Here is a 20,170-nt window from a genome sequence, read left to right as displayed (position 1 = left end):
TGTTGCAAAGAACGAGCTAGTGCACTGTAGGTAAGTAGCAAAGCTGGTTTTGTACTGCAAAAGCAGTCAGCTCTTCAGATTCCTTGGCCATGTTTGTTTCAACAGTGAATTACTTTTGGAATAATATTTGAGCAATCTGTAATCAAGGGTAGAAATGTTTCTTCCATGATGTTTCTGAGTAGTAGCAAAAGTCAAATTTGACTACTGTTCCATGCCAGCGTTTTCATCAGAAATCCTGCCATAGAGTGCAAGAAATATCAGGCAGCTGGTTTGTTCTGTTGAACCTAAGTTGGAAGCCAGAATTGAGTAGCTATTTTGCACAGAGGATTTGCTCAGTTCCCCTAAGCAGTGATTCAGCAAGTTAACTGATGTTAAACACAGTATTTCAACACCCATTCTTCTCAAAAAAGAGTTTTTAACCTTGAGCATACAGAATCGTCCAGCTGAACCCAAGTCCTGTCCCATGCAACAAGGAATTTGTGTGTTCTGCATCAATGGTATAGTGGTTGATTTGTTTTAAGACGAAGAAACTGCCTTTGTTAACTGGTCTGCTTGCTTCAGCCTGGTAGTGTTTTCTCCTTCCTTTAGGAAAATGAGGGAGTTGAGCTGAAGTTAATCTATGCTTGCAGTTTCTGCGTCTATCCGTGAGAGAGCATAGAAGGATTCTGTGGCAAAGATCTTGCTGTTAAGCTTCATCGTGTGCTCCATCTTTGCACTGGGAATTGGAAGCCTGTATTTTAGTCAAGGCTTTATAGGTTACTTGCTGCATGATTTCAAGTTAGTCAGTTTTCAAACATGAGTGATGATTTTTCTTGAGGACAGGGAATACTGTGATGTAGATATCTTGAAAGGATCCAGGGTTTTTTTTAGAAGAAATTAAGCCTTTTCAGCTTTCATGTTAGTGGTATATGCTTCTCCCTCATGTTTTCAGCTTTCATGTTAGTGGTATATGCTTCTCCCTCATGTTCTGCTCTTCCCAATAGGATTGAATTAATCAGACTTCGAAGAGGTAAAACTGTTGGAGGACCTCTGAAGCACACTAGCTGTATGGGGAGGAAAAAACCTCTTTCTCTGTGTTAATCTGGCCCAGGCTCCTTGTGCACTTACACTGAACTTTTATGGCCACATCCAGGAAAATTTTGTATTGAACCAAATGGAAAGTCAGTTGGAAAAACTCTCTTGTCTGAAAACATACAGTACCAGTACTGTGGTACAGTAGAGTACCAGAATAATTTGAGACCATATAATCTGGGATTCAAATGGCTGCTTTTCACAGGCAGAATATTCACACTGAGAGGACCTGTGTCTAATCTGCTCAGGTACTCAGGACAGTTTACCTGAGTAAAGCATAATCTTTGTAGCTGCTGAATTTGAAGATGGCCTGTTTACTGGTAGAGTAGCCAGCAGGTGGTTTCTGTCTCTCCTGGGTATTCATACATTCATGGCACTTCCTGGGTCTTTTGACCAGCGTCAGGGGATCTGAGTCCAACGTGTTACATGCTTTGGGTGGAGGGACAAAGGAAAAGACAGCTCCCATATTGCAAATATGCTATGTATCTTCTCAGTGTATGATAATCTTACATTAAAATACTGTGTCCGAATGACTCAAAAAATACTTAGAGCTGGATGGAAGGAGAGGTACCACCTCTGCTGAGCTCACCAGATGACCTGCTTCAGATGATCCAGCAGTGCTAGTTAGTTAGATAGAAGTGCCATGTGATTGTGTATACTCATGAGCTTTGGTTTAGGAATCTTTCAGGCACACAGATTTTTGTGAGGCTGCATTGCACATCTCCATTTACTGTTTCTGTTAGCAATTTGATCTGCTAACAGGAAAGGCTGTGTTTTGTGGTATGGCTGTGGGCCAGACTGGGGCCACTTTGCTATATTGGAGCTGATGGTAAGAGACGAAAGAAAGAATGGTTTGGTTTATTGGTGCTCTTTTGACTTCCCGTCTCCACAGCATAACACAGACTGTCTCAAGAAGGCACAGTGGTTGCTGTCAGAGCAATCCGATCAGGACAGTGTGACCTCTACAGGACAGTCAAATGCAATAAAAAAAACTGGAATTTTTTAGTTACAATTTGTCCTCCTTTTAACAATTTGCATGTAACAAGATCCTCCAGGCATATTAAGATACCTTAGTCCTGTTTATGAATATGGTTCTCTGTTGGAGTAGGAGACTGAAACAAACATTTCTGGGAATCTTTACTGAGAAAGCTTAGTCATTCATTCACTTAGGAAACAGCTATGGCAATTTCAGGTGTTAGTCACTGGACCTTTCTGCCAGAGCTTTAGGTCTTTAAATTGAACTCAGCTGAGTGGGATTTGTAAATATTTCTCAGCTGTTTGTATGAAGATCGGTGGTTTAATTTAACCTGCCCATGGGAGGTCATATAAGCTAAAAGTTAGCTAGCACTGAAGCAGCCGAGAAGAGTTGAATCTCTATTCTGTTGACCTTTTTTTTTTAAACTATAATCCTCAGGAGAGGACAATAATGAATAGCTGATAAAATCTGATAACTTTCAAAATGTTGCAACTGTTTATTAAGTGAGTTTACCTGCAAGTCCTCTTAGCAGAGGTAATCTGAAATGTCATTTTTTTTTGTTAGCCTCATGTTGCTGAAACCAACTATTTGCAGGCATAGAGTTTCAGAAGGAGATTGTGAGTAATTCTGAATTAGCTTTCTTTAGGTAATTTCCTTCAGATCTAGCTGGAAAAATCCAGATTGGAGAAAACTGACATTTAGTGAATAAACTTGTAATATGTTAGGTTTTTGTTGCAATAATACATAATACCTATCTGTATATATTCTTTGTTATAAAAAGCATTTCTGTGAGTGGATTTCTGGATAATACACATTGGGAGAACAGAGTCTGTGGGCAGAATTCCATTTTCACATATACTCTGATGGCAGTTGTTATATTTGAAGATTTGTCTACATACCAGCTAGCCAAGAGGCATGTATTTTATTAACTGCAGCAAGGAAAGGATTACGTGATTTAACTTGGAGGTTGTTTCTCTTCTTTTTGTTCTAGCATTCTCTCCCACCAAGTGCATATGCCACAGTTAAGGCCTACTCAAATTTTGATGCCGACCGGGATGCTGCAGCTCTGGAAACAGCCATCAAGACCAAAGGTGAGGAACATGAGCTGTGGCTATTTCTTCTACTTGCAAGATAGAATGCTGGCATGAAAAAAATTTAAAGGGAACTGTGTCTCAAGACCAGTGTTTAAATAGCCTTACTCTAGGATTCCTGTTTTAGGAGGTGTTAGATTTCTCAGACCTCACCAAGTTAGGTTTTGAACTCTGTAAATACGTGCTTTAGAATGTGCTTTTGAAGTTGTAACCAAGAGTTGTTGAGGTTATCACTGAAAATGTCCTCTCTTTTTCTCTTGACTCATCAGTACTTCAAATTCTACTACTTTTCTGCCACTGCAAATGAAGCATCAGCTTCCATGGCAGTGATTTGGGATGAAGCTCTGAATCATGGATTTCTACTGGATTCTTGGATTGGACATTTATTTTTCAGCTCTTCAGACAAATGTATAGGGATGACTTGAAAAATTTGGGGTCAAGAAGGTCCTAGAAACAACAGAATATAGTTTCTGTAATAATGTTGCAGTATTTCGGAGTCAGGGCAATGTACGAGTCCTCTGAGTGAGGCTCTCAGGTAGGCTTCCATCCCCTTCTGTCAGTGCCAGGATTTACCACTTCCACTGAGGAGCAGGGGACAGATGCAGCTGTGTGGAAAAGCCGGATATAGTGGAACAATCAGCAGTATGGGGAGTCTGAACTGCAGCGCTGGAGTGATAGCTTGCTGGTTGTCCCAGGGCAGTGATCCTCTGTCCTTGTCCCGCTCTGTAGCAAAGAACGGGGGTGCCATGCTTGCCAGGCTTCCTCTGGGCCAGAGAAGCAACTGCTGGGCGTAGCTGAACTGCCAAGTCTTTTGCTTACGTGTCAGGGGAGGGCGAAATTTAAAAGCCAAACAGTTTCTCATCAGAAAGAAATGATGAATTTTCTATCGGTGCCAACAAAGCACATGTTTGGCTTGCTATAAAATGTAAAATACTGCCCTCCCTTACAAGCACTGGAGAAACCCCTTGTTGAGATTTTGAATCGTTTTATGATTTGTTTTTATTTTAAAAAATCCTCTTGCAAGAGAGGAATAAATCATCATGTTTGGCAGATGCTTTGTCTGTATGTAGAGTTTTGTCTAGACTTAGTAATTTTTTACGGCTCTGATTATAGGGCAAATCTAAACATGTCAAATATACTGCCAGACTTTCAGGATAGGTACAAATTTACACATTTTAACACTCAAGCTATTAATTAACGCAAAAGGAAATTGCAATATCCTAGGCAGTACAAAAGCTTTTCCAGTCAGGAAAGTCAAGCTCATGTAGTTTTTTCACTTTCTTCCAGCAAAGGTAAGCAGTTTGAGTTTGGTTTTAAGATAGGTGGAGACGTTTGGTTAGAGAGATGATTCCCAACCCTCTGAACAAATAATAGGGAAACTTGTTCATGGACCTGCATGTTTGGAGGATTGAGCTTATCTCTGCTTATTAGCTTGTTATCCAGGAGCTCTTCTGGGAAGGAGGTGTTAAGGGGGAGAATCTCTTTATGGTTCTAATACTGAATCTTCTACCATGAGGACTCTCTCAAATGAACTATTCCTGGGCAAAATAAAAAACAAGAGTGTTAGGACATTTCTTCCAGGTTGGTTGGTTGCAAGACATTTGCATCTGCTAATTCAGAAAAATTGCTAAAATGTGGACTCTAGAATGTATGTGGGGTTTTTTCCAGGTGAAAATTCTGAGTTACTCAGACAAGAATTGGTTTTCTACAAACAGTGATGTAAACAGCTACACAGGGAAATTCTTCTGCAAGAGAATGTTTTAAAATATTTCTTGGAAATATCTTCATGCTTTTTGAGCTAAAAATATAACACTCATAATGAGCAAATCGTCCCTACCCGCAGCGGCTACCTTTTTCCTAGGAAGTATCACCAATTCTCTAGCAATTAGTTTGCATTTTATGAGGAAGGTAGAAATAAGCAATGTGAAATTGTAGAGAGTAATATGACTTATGTTTTAAGACAGTGAGAGACGTGTAGCAGGTTATAAATACATATGCAAACTCTTTGTGGTTGAGGTGGTCAGTTTCAAAAAAAAAAACCACAGGCAAAAGAACTGAACATTGTGGGGCTTTACTCTATATAGGATAAGGGCTCCTGGTGTGTGAAATCCATTCCTTTGTTTTGAGAACCTAGGCCTTTATATGCTATAATGGGTCAGGATTTCACAATCATCAAAGTAGTCTTTTAAATCATATACTTTATAGCTGTACTGTGGAAACTATATCCTGTGGAGTCTTATCTATGGGAAAAATCGTTTAGGTATGCCTTCTGCATTTTTATATAAACAATATGCAAGTACAGTATTTGCAGTCAGGGAGGGCCAGTTTTGAAGTTACCATCTAATTAATTATGCACCTGTTTCCCAGTAATGCAGACTTCCTGAATTGGGCATGTGTAAAATGGGTGAAACTTAATATACTGGCTAAACAACAGCTGTATATTTGTTTTAGGGCAAAGATAAAGGGTAGCATGTCTGATTGTTCTGCTCTATATAATACCTAATTATTTCAACATTCATTCACACTCTTCAAATTAATTCCTCAGAGGTTAGCCATCTAATTATCTATTGTGGGATCTGTGAGAAATACTTTGTGTTTATTGGGGCTTAGATTTATCTGCAAAAACTATCCTGCACAGATGTCTTGCCCAGTCCTTTGCTGGGTTTGGAGTGGAGTTGAATGAAATGCAGGGGGTTTATGTGTATATATATCCAACAGTCTAGAAAGGGAGATGTGCAAAAATGGCACTAGATGATATAAAACCAGTTTGTAGTTAGCAAACCTAGAGTTTGCGTAATGCAAATAACTTGTTACAGTTCTGGCTTGTTGTAGGGGTTTTTTTTTGTAATAAATGTCATTGCTATGCCAGATTAATTGTTATGCTATTTAGTTTTCCTGTAGTGAGTTCATCTTGTGCCTTAGCGTGTCCTTTGTAAATGTTGGGGTTTTGCTGTTTAGGACAAAAGGCTGTTTAATTTCTGTATAATGCCTCATTGTGCCCTGTGTATAGATTAGCTTAAGTATGTGAGCCTATATAGAAGAAACTAATGGACTAGAAGAGTACTGACAGAGTATGTTAGGTTTCCTTTTAATTCCTTGTAGGAAAGAAGACTGCTGAAGTGTCTCTTTTCTGTTTAAGTGTTATTCCCCAGCATTGTAACTATGTGTGTCTCAAATACTTGGTTAAATAATTTTATTGTCAAACTAGGTTACAACCTAAACCACAACCTTTCATTAAGGTCTCATAGTATACTTTCTTATTCCATGACTGGCAGAATTCAGACACAGTTTTATTGTAGGAAAGTGCTTAGAACATACATCTTTATAGATTTATTATATCCAGAAATTGGTAAAACAGTGGTGAGGTATAAATCATAACAGAGATCTTCTGCAAGATTAAATTATCTGTTTATATAGTATATCCAGCACACCTATACCTTTTAACAGAGTTTTTAATGTTATGAAGTAAAAGTTTAGAGGAAATCTGCTGGCTTGCTTCTAGGGGAAGTTAGTGCCTGAAATCCACCCAACTGCATCAGTCACATATTCAGAATGTTAATAGTATCAGTAAAGAAATATCTCATTGCAATGTGGTTTGGGTTTGAAATCTTGCCAAGCAAAATAGCAGAGCTGAAATGATAGTCTTATTTTATCTATTTTTTCCCTTTGACTCCAGTGGGATCATAGTTTTATCCAAGGAAAATAAGACACTGCAGATCATGAGCTCCGTCCAGTAGTCCTAGGACTGTGTTGGTACCAGAGACACCGTGGTGCTGAGGCCTCACAAGGGCTCATCTCGTACATCTTCCACTAATAATTTGAGCTGTGTAGTACATAGGTGCTATTAGAACAGACAGACATAGCTTCTGGTATTCTGCCCATGCTGTCTTTGAAAAGGAAATGTAAGAGAACAAACTTCTAGTAAATGAGCAGGATGTATGCCAGCCCTTGCAAAATGAAAGTATGTTAGCTCTCTTCGCACCTCATCCTAGAAAGTGAGGTGGCTGTCCATCTCATCCACTTTGGTCAGAACAATGCTGGTGCTTTTGTTTTGTGCCATGGAAATTTGTGTACAGTGTCTTTTAAACAAAAAAAAATTGTAAACTCCAACTAATTATTTGGTTATGTTAATTTCATCTTTTTGTTTTCTGACTGAGCTTATAACACTGCAATCTTACCAGTGCAGCAGATTGCCTTCTTTAGAAGAAAAGTTGTTATTAATCAGAGGGGCTTTTTAAGATCTGCTTCCCCCTCATCAAATACATTTGTCTGCAAGGAATTTTCTTGCTTTAAAAAAATACATGAGCCACAGTGTTTAATTTTCAGTTGCCCATTGATCCAAATGCACTGATTAAGATGTGCCCAGCAAGAAAAAAAGTTGGAAATGAATTTTTGTTTCTCTACCCTAAAACTTCCAGAGATTTTAGTGAACCGCAAAGCAAACTGTTGGAGCTGCTCTCCTGCTCCACCCTACCTCAGCAGATGTGAGTCAGCATCCTGTCCATGCGGCACGATTCCCAAGTGTGAAGTACAAGCACTTATTTTCCGTTAAATGCCAGAGCAATGAGTTAACTTCATATTTCCATCCACAAAGCATGCTAATAAGAAACTTAGATGCCGTTGTTTGTGGGCTTCTAATCTATCCCAATTGTGATTAAACTTGAAAATGTCATTTGTCATTTTTGAATGCCAAGAATGGTTTAAATTTATAACGTATTAAAAAGCTTCAGACACTCACTTATGCTGTGGCCCTGCAACAGCTGAAAGGCCCAACATCTGTGTGTCTGTCTGTGTGGCCATTTCTGGACTGGGAGAATTAAAATTTTATAAAATGGGAACACCTTAAAATGTGCAGGAGTAGATTATGGCTGAAATGTGCAGTCAGCATGTTTTCAAACCAAAACTTGTAACTAAGGCACATGAGGCTTTCCATGCCATCGAGCTCTGCTCTAGACAGCACCTATGCTGTGTTTTGAGTGTCAGAGAATGTAGTAGTACAAAGAGGACGGTAACAAGAAAACTTCTTTAACTCCTTGTCTTATGTCTTTGTAGGTGTGGATGAGGTCACCATCATCAACATCCTGACAAACCGCAGCAATGAACAGAGGCAGGATATTGCCTTTGCCTATCAGAGGAGAACCAAAAAGGTAGCAAAATATGAAGAAATACCAAGTATTAAATACTTCTATTGGGGACAGATTTTTCAGGGCTTGTATGTTTCACAGTTAACTGGGTGTAAACTGGAGATAAGTATTACTTGGTTTATCTTTTCACTATAATTAAAGATGTATCTACTTTGTCCATGCTGTCACAGTTTAGGACTGATGGGACTTGCAAATTTGTTGAATATGCACAACTGGGACTGATATCTGTTGGAGACATTAGTTTCCTAGCACATCCAGAAATCACAATGGGTGCCACGTCAGCCAGCCACAGGATTCCCTGGTGAAATAGTCGTGAAAAGCCATTGAAATAGCTCAGTTAAAGGAGAAGATGAAAGGGAAATGCTTTAGGGGATTGTTTGTTTATTTGTTAAGGCAACTCAGCAAACGGAAAGTATTCTGTTCTGTTCATGGCGCTAGGTTAAATCAGAAAAGACTGAACTCAGTTGTCCTACAGACGCTACAGATGTTGAACAAAGTTGATATAATGGGTTGAACTATCATAAGATATTGTCCTGTCAGAAATACCTTAGATACTGACCTATTGACATAGAGAAATCTGTAAAATGTGGGCAAAATTCTGCGCAGTGAGTCTTGCTGTCTAGAACACAAGAGCTGTTCTCTTCACTTTTGCGGTTTTGCGAAACTTACCATAGTTGGAATTTTATGCCCACGAAAAAGGGGAAACTTGCATAGAGTTAGAATTATGATGCCTGTATCTCTTTCAGGTTGGCCAGACCCAAATGGTAATCCTCCAATAGCAGCCCAGAATGCTCATCTGAAACCAAATGTAAATCTAGAGTTAAATTTTGGAAATTCACCAGGTTTTGTGCATGGCTGATACAGACACGGGCAGGAGCACACACAGGTTGGACGCATGCGTGTGTGCACATGGCTGCACCCTGCCAGTCACACCCTGGGACACTGGGACAATCGTGCCTGTCAGTGGAACCCTAGTAGTGAAATGTGTCACTTAAATGTTTTGCATGAGCACAAAAATGCACAGGCAAGAAATTCTGCAACTTGATTAATGAAAATGTTGCTCACCTTTTTGCCTTGCTGTGATGCAAGAGCAAACTGAATTTACCAAGTTTAACAAGTGTCAAAGAAAAACAGTCTGTAGTAACAGTGGAAATTTGGAGTAGAAACCCCTCAGTGAAATAAACAGGTGAATGACAAGAGGAGAAGTGGGATATGAAAAAACGTGTAGGTAAATTTTCACTCAACTAATTGGAATTCATTACATTGTCCTAAAACTTATTATAAAGATTATGGTATCTTTGCTGTTTCAGCTGCTGTCTGAAGAACCTGATTTCACAAAAATAAATGGTGGAACACTGTATCCAAAATTGAGTTATTGTACTAAAATGTTTCTTACATTAGGGCAGCTAGATGCCCCAAACCCCCACTCCTGCTCTTGGTCAATCCATGCAATAAGGGCATACTCTTTTAGCATATATTAGTGCTCTGGATTAAATGAGCAGCTCTGGAAACGAACAGAGCGCCTTGTGTCTTTATCCCTCTGGTGCAAACTTCTCAGAAATTTTGCTGAAGTCACTTTTTCTACCCCTGTTTCCCCTGGCCCTCAAGCTCACAAACTGTTACTGTAGAAACCAGCAACTGAAATGCAGCAATTCCTTTCTGAATGATACAGATTTATTAATAACTTCAGCTCAGGGAATACATAGATCTGTGTGAAAGCCAGATTCAATCCCAGGGATTTCAGCTTTGTAGCTACACTACAATGAAGCTGATATTAGCATTATTCAAGTGGCATCTGCAACCCATAAAAGAGCACATGATTCTCAGTTTGTTTGCTGCAGATTTGCCAGCACTGTGTGAAGTAAACATACCTGACTGTTTCTTTATCTAGCATTGCCTGACGACAACGGAGACTTTGGCTACACATTTCTGATCGTTTCCTTGAAGACAAGGATAATTTTTCTGTGCTCAGGGATAATTTTTTTCTCTTTCAGCTGGATGTTTGCAAACTGGGCCCGTACAGTGGAATAACTGTGCAGTCAATTTTCCGATGTCTCAGCTAGTAAAGGGCTGGGGTAACACAAAAAAGACAAATAATATAGTGCTCCTGGGAAAACTGGGGGAGTATGATGGAGAAGCACTGACCGCAGGGAGTCAAACTCAGATCCATCTGTGCTTATTAGCTCCAACAGAGTGACAGTGCTTCAAGACTAGAGCGGAGCTGTTGAGATGTGTCTGCACCATGTTTCCCAGCACTTTGTCAGCCATCAGTGAATTTCTTCTTGCTTTCAAAGGATGAGAAAAAATTCTTTTGCCCTAATTTCTTAGTCTTTCACAGAAGAAAAGCTCTTTATGTTCTGTTTCCTTGTCAATTGTGTAAGAAACACTGTTGCAGGCTTGAAGACTTAAAGCACTACAGGCTGAATTCTCTGGAGATCAGAAGAGAGCTTTAATTTTTTTCTTCCATCATCCTTCCTTTTTTACAGGAACTTTCTGCAGCGCTCAAGTCTGCCCTGTCAGGTCATTTGGAGGCAGTGATCTTGGGCTTGCTGAAGACACCAGCACAGTACGATGCCTCTGAATTGAAAGCTGCCATGAAGGTAAATGAGGTTTGAAGTTTAACTATGTTAGTCTGATGTTACTGTCTCAAGAATGAGTATGGACTTCATATACAAGGCCACAGTTTTCAAATGTCTCCACTGATTATTATTTTTTTTTTAGTAGTGCAGTTTAAGTATGTAGCTGTAAGGCATCTGAAACGAACAAAATTCTGGAACCATGTGATTTTAAATTCTTAATTCAATTCTCTCTTTAAGGAAAAAAATAATTTTTATCAGGTCGGGAATAACTGCGGCTGCTCTGGCCAGGTGCTGCTTTGCTGATTGCTCTTAAAAACAATATACAGGTCCATAGTACAAAAAAAGTTAAGATAGCAGCTGTAAGCTGGAGCCATTAAATCCTCTGCTAACATTTATAGGCTTAAACAGTAGTTTCCAATTACTGGGTTGTATCACTAACCTTGAAAGAACATTCAAAGACCTGCCTCTGTGTGGACCACGAGGAGATTGAGCATGGGGCATCAAAAGCAGTCTTTGGAGAAACAGCACAGCAGTGAGTCACTGTCTTTAGTCCCCTACAATCACAGGCAAGTATGGAATAGATTGCTAGTTTAGAAATATCTACAGGCCACTGAAACAAGACTTTAAGAGGTTCTCATGCCAGTGCATTCCCCTTTCTAAGCAAACTAGGGTCTGGGAATTTGTATTTGTAATCATCACTGAAGTTCTGAATGTTCTTGATCAGGTTATTAACAAAAAAAAAAATAAAATTAAAAGCAAATATGAAACTATGGCAGCTGAAATTCAGAACAAGACAAAAAAAACCCAATTAATTACTTTCTCTAGACTATAAAGAAGGAATTAAAAAACAAACAGACAAACAAAACCACCAGCACACACCCCCAAAAAAACCCAAAACAAAACAAAAACCAAACAAAGAACAAAAAAAACCGCACAAAACCAAACAGAAAACTTAAACCCAAAAAACCCAACCCAGTACGGAGATGGTAACTCTTTAATTATGGGCCAAATTCCTTCTTTGACTAATCACATGCTGCCCTCTTCTGGTTTTAAGTAGAGGCTAGCCATAATTTACTGTGAAGCAGATTAGTTTGGTTTTGGTTCTTTTTTTTTGTTTGTTTTTTGCTTGGTTTGTTTTTTGCATAACATATCACATCTGATAGGTTGTATATATTATATAGTATATATTAAATATATACTATATAGAGGATGACCATATACTTATGTAGCATTTATGCTGTATTTGCAGTCCAAAGACCAAGCCATTACCTCATAGTAACCACAAATGTCAAATATTCCATTTTCTCCTGAGGTCAGCTGTTCCCAACTCCCAGACACTTAGTCTCATGTTCTGAATTTGCCTGAGCTGAAGTTTGACTTGATACACAGAGAGCATAATATGCTATGACATGAGAGTCAAGGCTGGGTATAGCAAAGTTATCACTGAGGAAGTAATGATTTTTCTGGTACACATTCTTACAAAATAATTTTTTAAAATATTTAGAAAATCTTAGGAGTTTTTTGCCTTCATTTCTGCTCCAGATACCTATTAAAACCACTCTGTCAAAAGCTTTCCTAATTTTCTTAACTGTAGCCATTTTATAAAATTACTTGGGTTTAGTCCTTTTTTTTTTTTTCCCTTCAATATGCAGCTTAGTTCAAAGTACTGGTTCTTCATTGACCTTTATCACAAAAGTGGCTTTGAAATATTATATGAGACCTTACAGTTCATTCAGCTTGTTCAAAAAATATAAAATCTGAATATTTAGTTTATCATACTAAGTATATTTTTGTTTCTTAATATAACTAATATTGTTTCATCTGTATTTGTGCATCGTGAAGTACATGGGAAATACGGACAATTCAAGAGGGGCTGTTTATTAGGCAGAAATTGAGAACGTGCTTACATCTTTGCTGGCTTGGAGACAAGGCCAATGTTAATGTTGGTGTCATCCTTGGGTTTGCATTTATAGTGGAGCAGTTGTATGGAGGGAGGTGGGGAAGAAAAGCAGGGAAGGGCAAGTTGATTTGCTGCCTGTTTGCATGTGAAGAGTCACGTTTTCTTCCTGTGCTCTCAATGGACAGAAAACAGTCACACGTGGACCGCGATAAGTTGAATTCATCCAGTTATGCTGGTGGGGCCACTGAGTGATACAGACACTCACAGCGAATGGACATTGCCCAGAAATAATATCTACAGGGTCTCAAAGCTGTTGGAGTAGTGTTTGGCAACTAAAAACCTTCAATCTGGGGTTTGTCAGGCTCAGTTAGCGAAAAGTACCCCTAAATGGTTGTGAAACTGTTAGAGTGGGAGAAAAGAGATGTCTGTACAATATCTTCAAACCATTTAAGCATGCCTATTCATTTCTAGCACCTCACTGAATCATTCATGTGTTGCAGGGTCTGGGAACTGATGAAGACACGCTCATTGAAATCATTTGCTCGCGAACAAATCAGGAGCTTAGTGAAATTAACAGAGTCTACAGGGAAAGTAAGTTTACTTTGAAAGTTTCAATGTATGTTTTTACACTAAGTTACATTGATAAGTTCCCCTCAGCGCATGTTTGATTATTAGGGTCACTTATACAACATTTGCCTTGATTCTCTGGCAGTTGGACAGAAGATACTATTTTGCGTTTGTGTCCTGGATATTTGTGTGTGTTTATATAGTTTTATCTTGTTGTTTGGTAACACATAAACTGGAGAACATATACTACTCATATAAGTTGAGTCTAAATAGGGTCTTTTTTAAAGCTACAGAGATAGCTTAGTGACAGAATAGTCATAGTGCATAGTGACAGAATTATGTTAGATTTATGGATTCTAGGATCATTTAAGTAATAAGAGGATGAATCTGAAATCTACTGAAGGATGCTTGTAAGTTTACTTGGTGGACCTGCCAGAAAAGATGTGAAATGAAACTTCATAAAAGCATATATTCTGGTTTTCAGTTTTTCTGAAGTATGTTATCTGGTTGAAGCTGCAATTCTTACTTGTTTACAAGTAGGTATGAGTGACCTAAAATCCACTCTGAAAAAAACCCTACTTTTTCTTTAATAGTCCTTATATTTTTATATTGGCCATTCTGTTTGGGTTTATTGCAATTCAGCGTGCAGCTGTGTCCCTGTGTGTTCCCCTGAGCTTCAGAGTTGAGCTTCACCATGAACAGGCAGAAATGTAGAAAATTGCTGTATGCTGATGCTTAATAGTTGTCAAAGGTGCTTGATAAGTCAAACATCACACGCAACACCAATGTAGTCTTAATGGCTGGTATCGAAAAAATAATATGTATATCACCAAAGAGAATGTTGCTGCTATATATTAGGTTGCTGTTGAAGAGAAAATGTGATTTTGTAGCAATATAGAGTATGACCACTTGGAAAGCAATTAAAATGTCTTGATACCAGAACAGAATCACACATAGCATTCCTTTGGTTTATCATATCAGCTTTTGTCTTTTGCATTAAACTTGTAATTGCAGTTGTCCAGTCATAAATCCACAAGTGGAGAAAGCCTAAATGCTGTGTGTATCAAACAAGTGAACGTTAACTGATAGCTAAGAATGATCTAACAGAATATAGAGCTTAAAACAATATTCCCTTCCTTTTAAAAGTCTTAGCCTTTCCTGTTGTCTTTCCATGGCAGACTTTGGTTGGAAGGCAGCTCTCATGACTAGCTGGAAGGAATGTAGTTTCTGTTGTATGCAAGCATGCATTTGTTTTCATTGTCTTCCACATGTGACTTAGATTGAAGCTGTTAGTATATGTGCATAAAGCACAGTAATTAGCAGCAGTTTTTCCTGTAAAGGAGTATTTGTAGGACACCACTTACTTGAAAATAATATTTTGTTTCCTAGTGTACAAGACAGAACTGGAAAAGGACATTATATCAGACACATCTGGTGACTTCCGCAAGCTAATGGTTGCCCTGGCCAAGGTAGGTCTGTTAATTTTTTTTCACTTTTCCTAATGTGCCTGCCCTTTGATAACTGATTGATGGCTGCCAGTAAAACAATTGGTTTTCTGTTAACTTTTAAATTTCCTTATATCTTCACTGTCTTTTGGGGAAAAAAAATTTTGAATGTTGAAGGGCAGAGTATTTCAACAGCAATGCAGCATTCACAGCAGCGGCTCCGTAATGGAGATGGAGCACACTGTTACTTATTTAGAAAATTCCGAATCAAAGAGAAAAGAATATGTGAAGAACAAACTGCTTACTGTCTGTTAAACCTCTTCTAAATACTGCTATCCTTGTTTGAAGGGTAAAAGGTGTGAAGATAGCTCCGTGATTGATTATGAGCTCATTGACCAAGATGCCAGGGTAAGTGCTGGTAATGGCCATTAAATGTCTGAAGTTGATCAAGCTTTTGGGGATATTGAAAGTACAAGTGCCATGTGAGTGAGAAGTACTTGCGAAAGTGGGTGTGTAGATTTCAGATTGTTTTGCACAGTAGCGTTTGCATGCTACTAAGGTATCTGCCACTCGCAATCTTGATACTTTCAGCTATCAGTTTTCATGGGCTACTTACCCACTAGTACCTGTACAGAAGCTCTCTGGTGTTTCCCTTAGATATATTGAGAAAAAGAGCCTTTAACAAAAGGAAACACGTACATTGTGAAGACTGGTTTTAACCAAGTAATTGTGTAAGACTGAGGGACGTATCATTGAACTTAGTGGCTGGTAATGCTTGTTTATTACATCTGTGTCTGTCTTACTACATCTGTAGCTGTCAAGAGCAGTTCTGCTGAGGCAACAGAGCTAAATATAGAGTAAAACATGTACATAGAGGTAAATGCAAAGTAATGAGTAGCTTCAGATTAGATTCATAGATCTTCTCCTTGGTGGTCTGCCCAACCATGTGGCCTTTTGTGTTTCTCCCTCTGACACAGTTCCAGTAGTTCTTATTTTCTTGTAGGGAGATTGTATCAATTTGCAATGGCTTCCTGTGTAACTCCTGATTTTCATGATTTTGCTTTTCATTCTAACCCCAGGAGCTCTATGATGCTGGTGTGAAGAGAAAGGGGACTGATGTCCCCAAATGGATCAGCATTATGACTGAAAGGAGTGTCCCCCATCTGCAGAAAGGTACTAGTCAAGAGATAGATTTATTTTTTCCTATAAGAGAAAATTATACCAAAGTGGTAACTGTTTTGTCCCAGATATGATTGAAATGAATGTGAAAAGCACTCATGAAACACAGGAGATCTCCTAAATCTTAATTCATGTCCAAGCTGGTATTTTTTTTTTTTAATATAGTTATTTCTGTGGATGTGTTAATCTCACAGATTGAAGGTGTGTAGAGCTCTTTTTTACACAGGTGAAAAAAGGCTCAATTTTATGTCACATACAGTGAGAGCAAAAATGTTACAAATCTAGAAAATGTGGCTGCAAGAGACCTCGATAAATCCTTTAGCTTTTCCTTCTGTCCTAGAGTATCATCTGTTTAAATCTGACAGTGAAGAATCTCAAAAGCAGCTCTGATACTGCTGTAAGAAACACGTGGGAACGCCATTCAAAGATTTTCCAGATCCTAAATCACTGTTGTTTAAAAAAACCACAAATACAGGATTAAGATGGTATTTTGCCGGATAATAGAGATGTTCAAAGAAAACAAAAAGGCCATAGCACGGGAACTTTACTGTTAGCTAACAAACTTAGGCTGTACTTAAGATGAAATCCTCAGAAGAACTTGGACAGATAATTTTTAATTGTATGTCTCCGCATTGCTCTCTTTTTTTTTGTACCAGTTCTTGGTCTGGCTTGATTTCACCTGTTTTATTTCTTGTGATAGTGTTTGACAGGTACAAGAGCTACAGCCCATATGATATGTTGGAGAGCATCAAGAAGGAGGTTAAGGGAGATTTGGAGAATGCCTTCCTTAATCTTGGTGAGTTACCCTAAAGAGTATCTTCAGGAGTTCTTTTCAGTGCTCTTGAAGTGCACCATGTTAAGGATAGAGCCTGGCTTGCTCTGTGTTGCTGAACAAGAAAGAAACGGGAAGTGCTGGCACTATTTGATCTGCTAGTGTATTCTAGGATATTACAAGTATTGAAAAGTAGCATATTTCTGCCCTCTGCAAAATATAAACCTTGCCTTCCAGATGAAAATAAAAACGCTTGCCTTTTGTGATCTGTTGTTAATTCCACTTTTGTCTGATACAGAAATGTAATGTTTGTTTCCCCAAACAAACAAAGAGGTTGGAACTGTAGCTGAACACAATATATGTTCAATATAGACATAGGCAGGAGAGAGAACAGTATGTGTGTGAGAGAAGATGGGCAGTGGAGGATACTAGAGGCTACGAGACCTGATTTGGCATTGAATTCTCTGAAACAGGGAGACAGGGTGTGAGGGTGCTGTGGCATGAGATGAAGATGACAAGAATGTCACCAAGAAATTCTTTAAGAGGAAAATCCATTTCAGACTACAGGTGAACTGAGAGTTTTGTAATGCAAATAGAGAATAAACAGAGCTCAGCCTTGAGAGAGAGACTTCTCATGAATTAGCATACAATGACTGTTTTCAGAGAAGAGGTTACTTATAGGAGTGGAAGAAATGAAATGTGTGTGTGGAAGAGCGCTAGTGTTCTGAAATGACACTACCAATGGAGGGAAACACTTTCTCAGATTGTAAGCGTTTGTGGTTCATTTACAAGCTTAGCCCAACAATTTCTAAGTAACAACTCAGGTAAAAATAATTTCTAAATATGACCTTTTGGAGAAACTTTTGCAGAAAACCTTATTTTGGCTACTTATCATATCATTACAAATGGTTCCAAGATTCTGTGTTGTGCTATTCCATGTATGGTCAGGATGTTCATTTATTCTTATGCCTCTTTTCAGTCCAGTGCATTCAGAACAAGCAGCTGTACTTTGCGGACAGACTGTACGATTCCATGAAGGTAGAGAAAACTGCTCTTTCTTTCTGTTAATTTCTTTCTTGTTATCATCTCATCAAATTTTGATTCCTTAGGCACTTCTATTTGTATGATGTGTGACTGGCACACGTATAAATTAATAATGACTTAGTATTGTTCAAAACTATTCTTTAACGGTTAGGAGCCTAGACCATCTATTTAGATGCATCTTGTACAGGGAGATACAGGGAAGGGCCTCATAATAATTATCTGTATCAGATCAGTTGATTATAATTAGAAAAGTTAGACGTATATTTTGCAGGTAACAAATATTTGATAGCAGAAAAAGCTTTTTATTGAAGTGTCAAAATAAGACAAAATTTGCCTCAAAACACATTATCAAGAAAAGGGATGGAAGATAAATGCCTAGTGACAGGTATTTGGCAACACCAGGAAGACCTCCTAGTGAACTAGAACTGCTGCTTACAGTCTTAAGTAGCTAGATTTGTGACTGGAAGTTGGTCAAACACTGCTGATGAGGAAGGTGTGTCTGTGCTCAAATTCCTGGATCACAATAATCTTAGTTAAAAGATTTCATTTATTGTAGCTTTTATTGCTACATATCAGTTGCCTGTAGATTGCTGTCTTACCATTGGGTACAGTGGCCTCTTTTGCATTTGAGCTATTACAGTCATAAATGTGTATCTGATTGCAGGGCAAGGGAACTCGTGACAAGGTTCTGATCAGGATTATGGTCTCCCGCTGTGAGGTTGACATGCTGAAAATTAAGAGTGAATTCAAGAGGAAATATGGAAAATCTCTCTATTATTTCATCCAGGTAAGTTTCTTTTTTTTATCAATTGTGTGGACCTTTGCAGCAGTCTTCATTGGATTAATCGTACCATTAGATTTCATGGGAGATGTTTTAGAGGCTGCAGTGAGAATAATTATCCATGAACTATTGAAAAACCCACCTTTAACTTTACAGTCTACAGCTGGTATAGCTCCTGGCAGCCACTTGCAGGCTTTGTGCAATCAGCTGATGTATTACGAAGGAAAATTCTGTTCACTTGACCCTATCCTCAGACCAAAAGAGAAGAAAAACCAGAATTGCTCTGTGATAGCTGAACGAAAACAGAGCATCTAAGTTGCTGCTCCCTTTCATCTCAGTGCCCAAGGAGCAGGCTTTTTAACTAGAGTGATATTTTTGTCTGTTTCTGTGATTGGGCTACAGGTGCTAGGTTTTATTTAACTTGGTACATAGGTAAAAAGCTTGTGCATCTGTTTAGTCTTCTACCCACCCTCACAACAGCATATGATACCTTCTTCTTTGTGTAGATGAAATTGCATCAAAATCTTAAGCCGACATCTTTTTATGAAGGTGTCAATTTTAGATTTTAAACAAATTTTCAAAATAATGAACTTGATGTATGACTTTTGCAGTGATTGGTGAGAAGGAACAGAGTTGAGTCCTTCAGCTTTAGTTTGTGTTGCTCTTTTTTATACCAAAATTTATCTCCCTTCTTGACCTTGCAATTGTATGGCAAGAATGATAAATAATTTCAGTTCACACATAAGGAAAACTCAGTCTCCTCCAGGCTGACAAGGCTTCAACTGCAAAACATACTATGTCCCACAGGTTTAGAATGTAATGCATATACTTTCATATTTTATGACGGTTTCCTCATATGTATTTTGTATTTTTCTTCCCTTGCTGTACAGCAAGACACAAAGGGGGATTACCAGAGGGCGCTGCTGAACCTGTGTGGTGGAGAGGACTGAAAACTGTGATGGAAGAAACCCAAATCCAGAGACATGTCTTCTTTGCTCTTCATTTTACTGTAATCCTAGAAAAAATTGACATGCCTAGCTAACCTTGAGTTGCCTTATATCTGCTGGAGCAGTGATGTAAAACGCTTTCTGGTGCCTGTGCATCTCTCAGCAGTAGTGAGTGCCGAGCTTGGCCCTGCCCATGTCCTAACAGTGCATAGCCGGAGAAACTAACCCTCCCTGGATAAAAACGGGGTTACAGGTGCTTGTGAAAGACTCTGCCTCTCTGTGCAATGTTTCTAATAAAACATAAATAAAACAGAAGTTTTACTTTAAGAAGATGGGTCTCTCTCAGAATTTGAAAACTCTGTCAACAATTGATATGTATTCAGGCTTCGCTGTCTATTTTGTATTGTTTTTCTCCTCCCGGGATTTACTACTTGTGGCTGAAACCTTATTTGCGTCCCTCGAAGCCCTTCCCCTATTTAATGATCGAACTTCTCAGAAGCAAAGCCCTTCTCTTTATTATTTTGTTTCCTTTTCCCCCCAAATAAGTGACGCTGGCACCTGAGCCACACCTTTCTCTGCCCGTGAGTGAGGGGCTAACGGTATGAGTCCCTCTTAAACATTTAATCAGCCTGTGAGCAGCAGAAGTGTTTCCTTTAAAAGACCGGGCGGCAGGA

At 38.7% G+C, this 20,170-nt stretch overlaps 1 protein-coding gene across 3 annotated transcripts in view; it reads left to right on the top strand.

Moving 5' to 3' along the window:
* The window catches only part of ANXA2 (annexin A2), a 62,578-nt gene extending 42,837 nt beyond the window's left edge, over nucleotides 1-19,741 (top strand). For all 3 annotated transcript variants that reach the window (XM_080350918.1, XM_080350917.1, XM_080350916.1), the window contains 11 exons: nucleotides 3,039-3,138; nucleotides 8,191-8,285; nucleotides 10,769-10,882; nucleotides 13,262-13,352; nucleotides 14,718-14,797; nucleotides 15,122-15,181; nucleotides 15,853-15,946; nucleotides 16,653-16,748; nucleotides 17,704-17,762; nucleotides 18,433-18,555; nucleotides 19,440-19,741. In XM_080350918.1, the coding sequence (XP_080207044.1) occupies nucleotides 3,039-3,138; nucleotides 8,191-8,285; nucleotides 10,769-10,882; nucleotides 13,262-13,352; nucleotides 14,718-14,797; nucleotides 15,122-15,181; nucleotides 15,853-15,946; nucleotides 16,653-16,748; nucleotides 17,704-17,762; nucleotides 18,433-18,555; nucleotides 19,440-19,499 (972 nt within the window). In that variant the 3' untranslated portion in view covers nucleotides 19,500-19,741. The remainder of the gene's footprint in view (nucleotides 1-3,038; nucleotides 3,139-8,190; nucleotides 8,286-10,768; nucleotides 10,883-13,261; nucleotides 13,353-14,717; nucleotides 14,798-15,121; nucleotides 15,182-15,852; nucleotides 15,947-16,652; nucleotides 16,749-17,703; nucleotides 17,763-18,432; nucleotides 18,556-19,439) is intronic.
* The last annotated feature ends 429 nt before the right edge of the window (nucleotides 19,742-20,170 follow it).

This window comes from Nesoenas mayeri (assembly GCF_963082525.1).
Source record: "Nesoenas mayeri genome assembly, chromosome: 11".
In the NCBI taxonomy this organism is placed as follows: domain Eukaryota; kingdom Metazoa; phylum Chordata; class Aves; order Columbiformes; family Columbidae; genus Nesoenas; species Nesoenas mayeri.
This window is presented reverse-complemented; position numbering and strand designations above follow the sequence as displayed.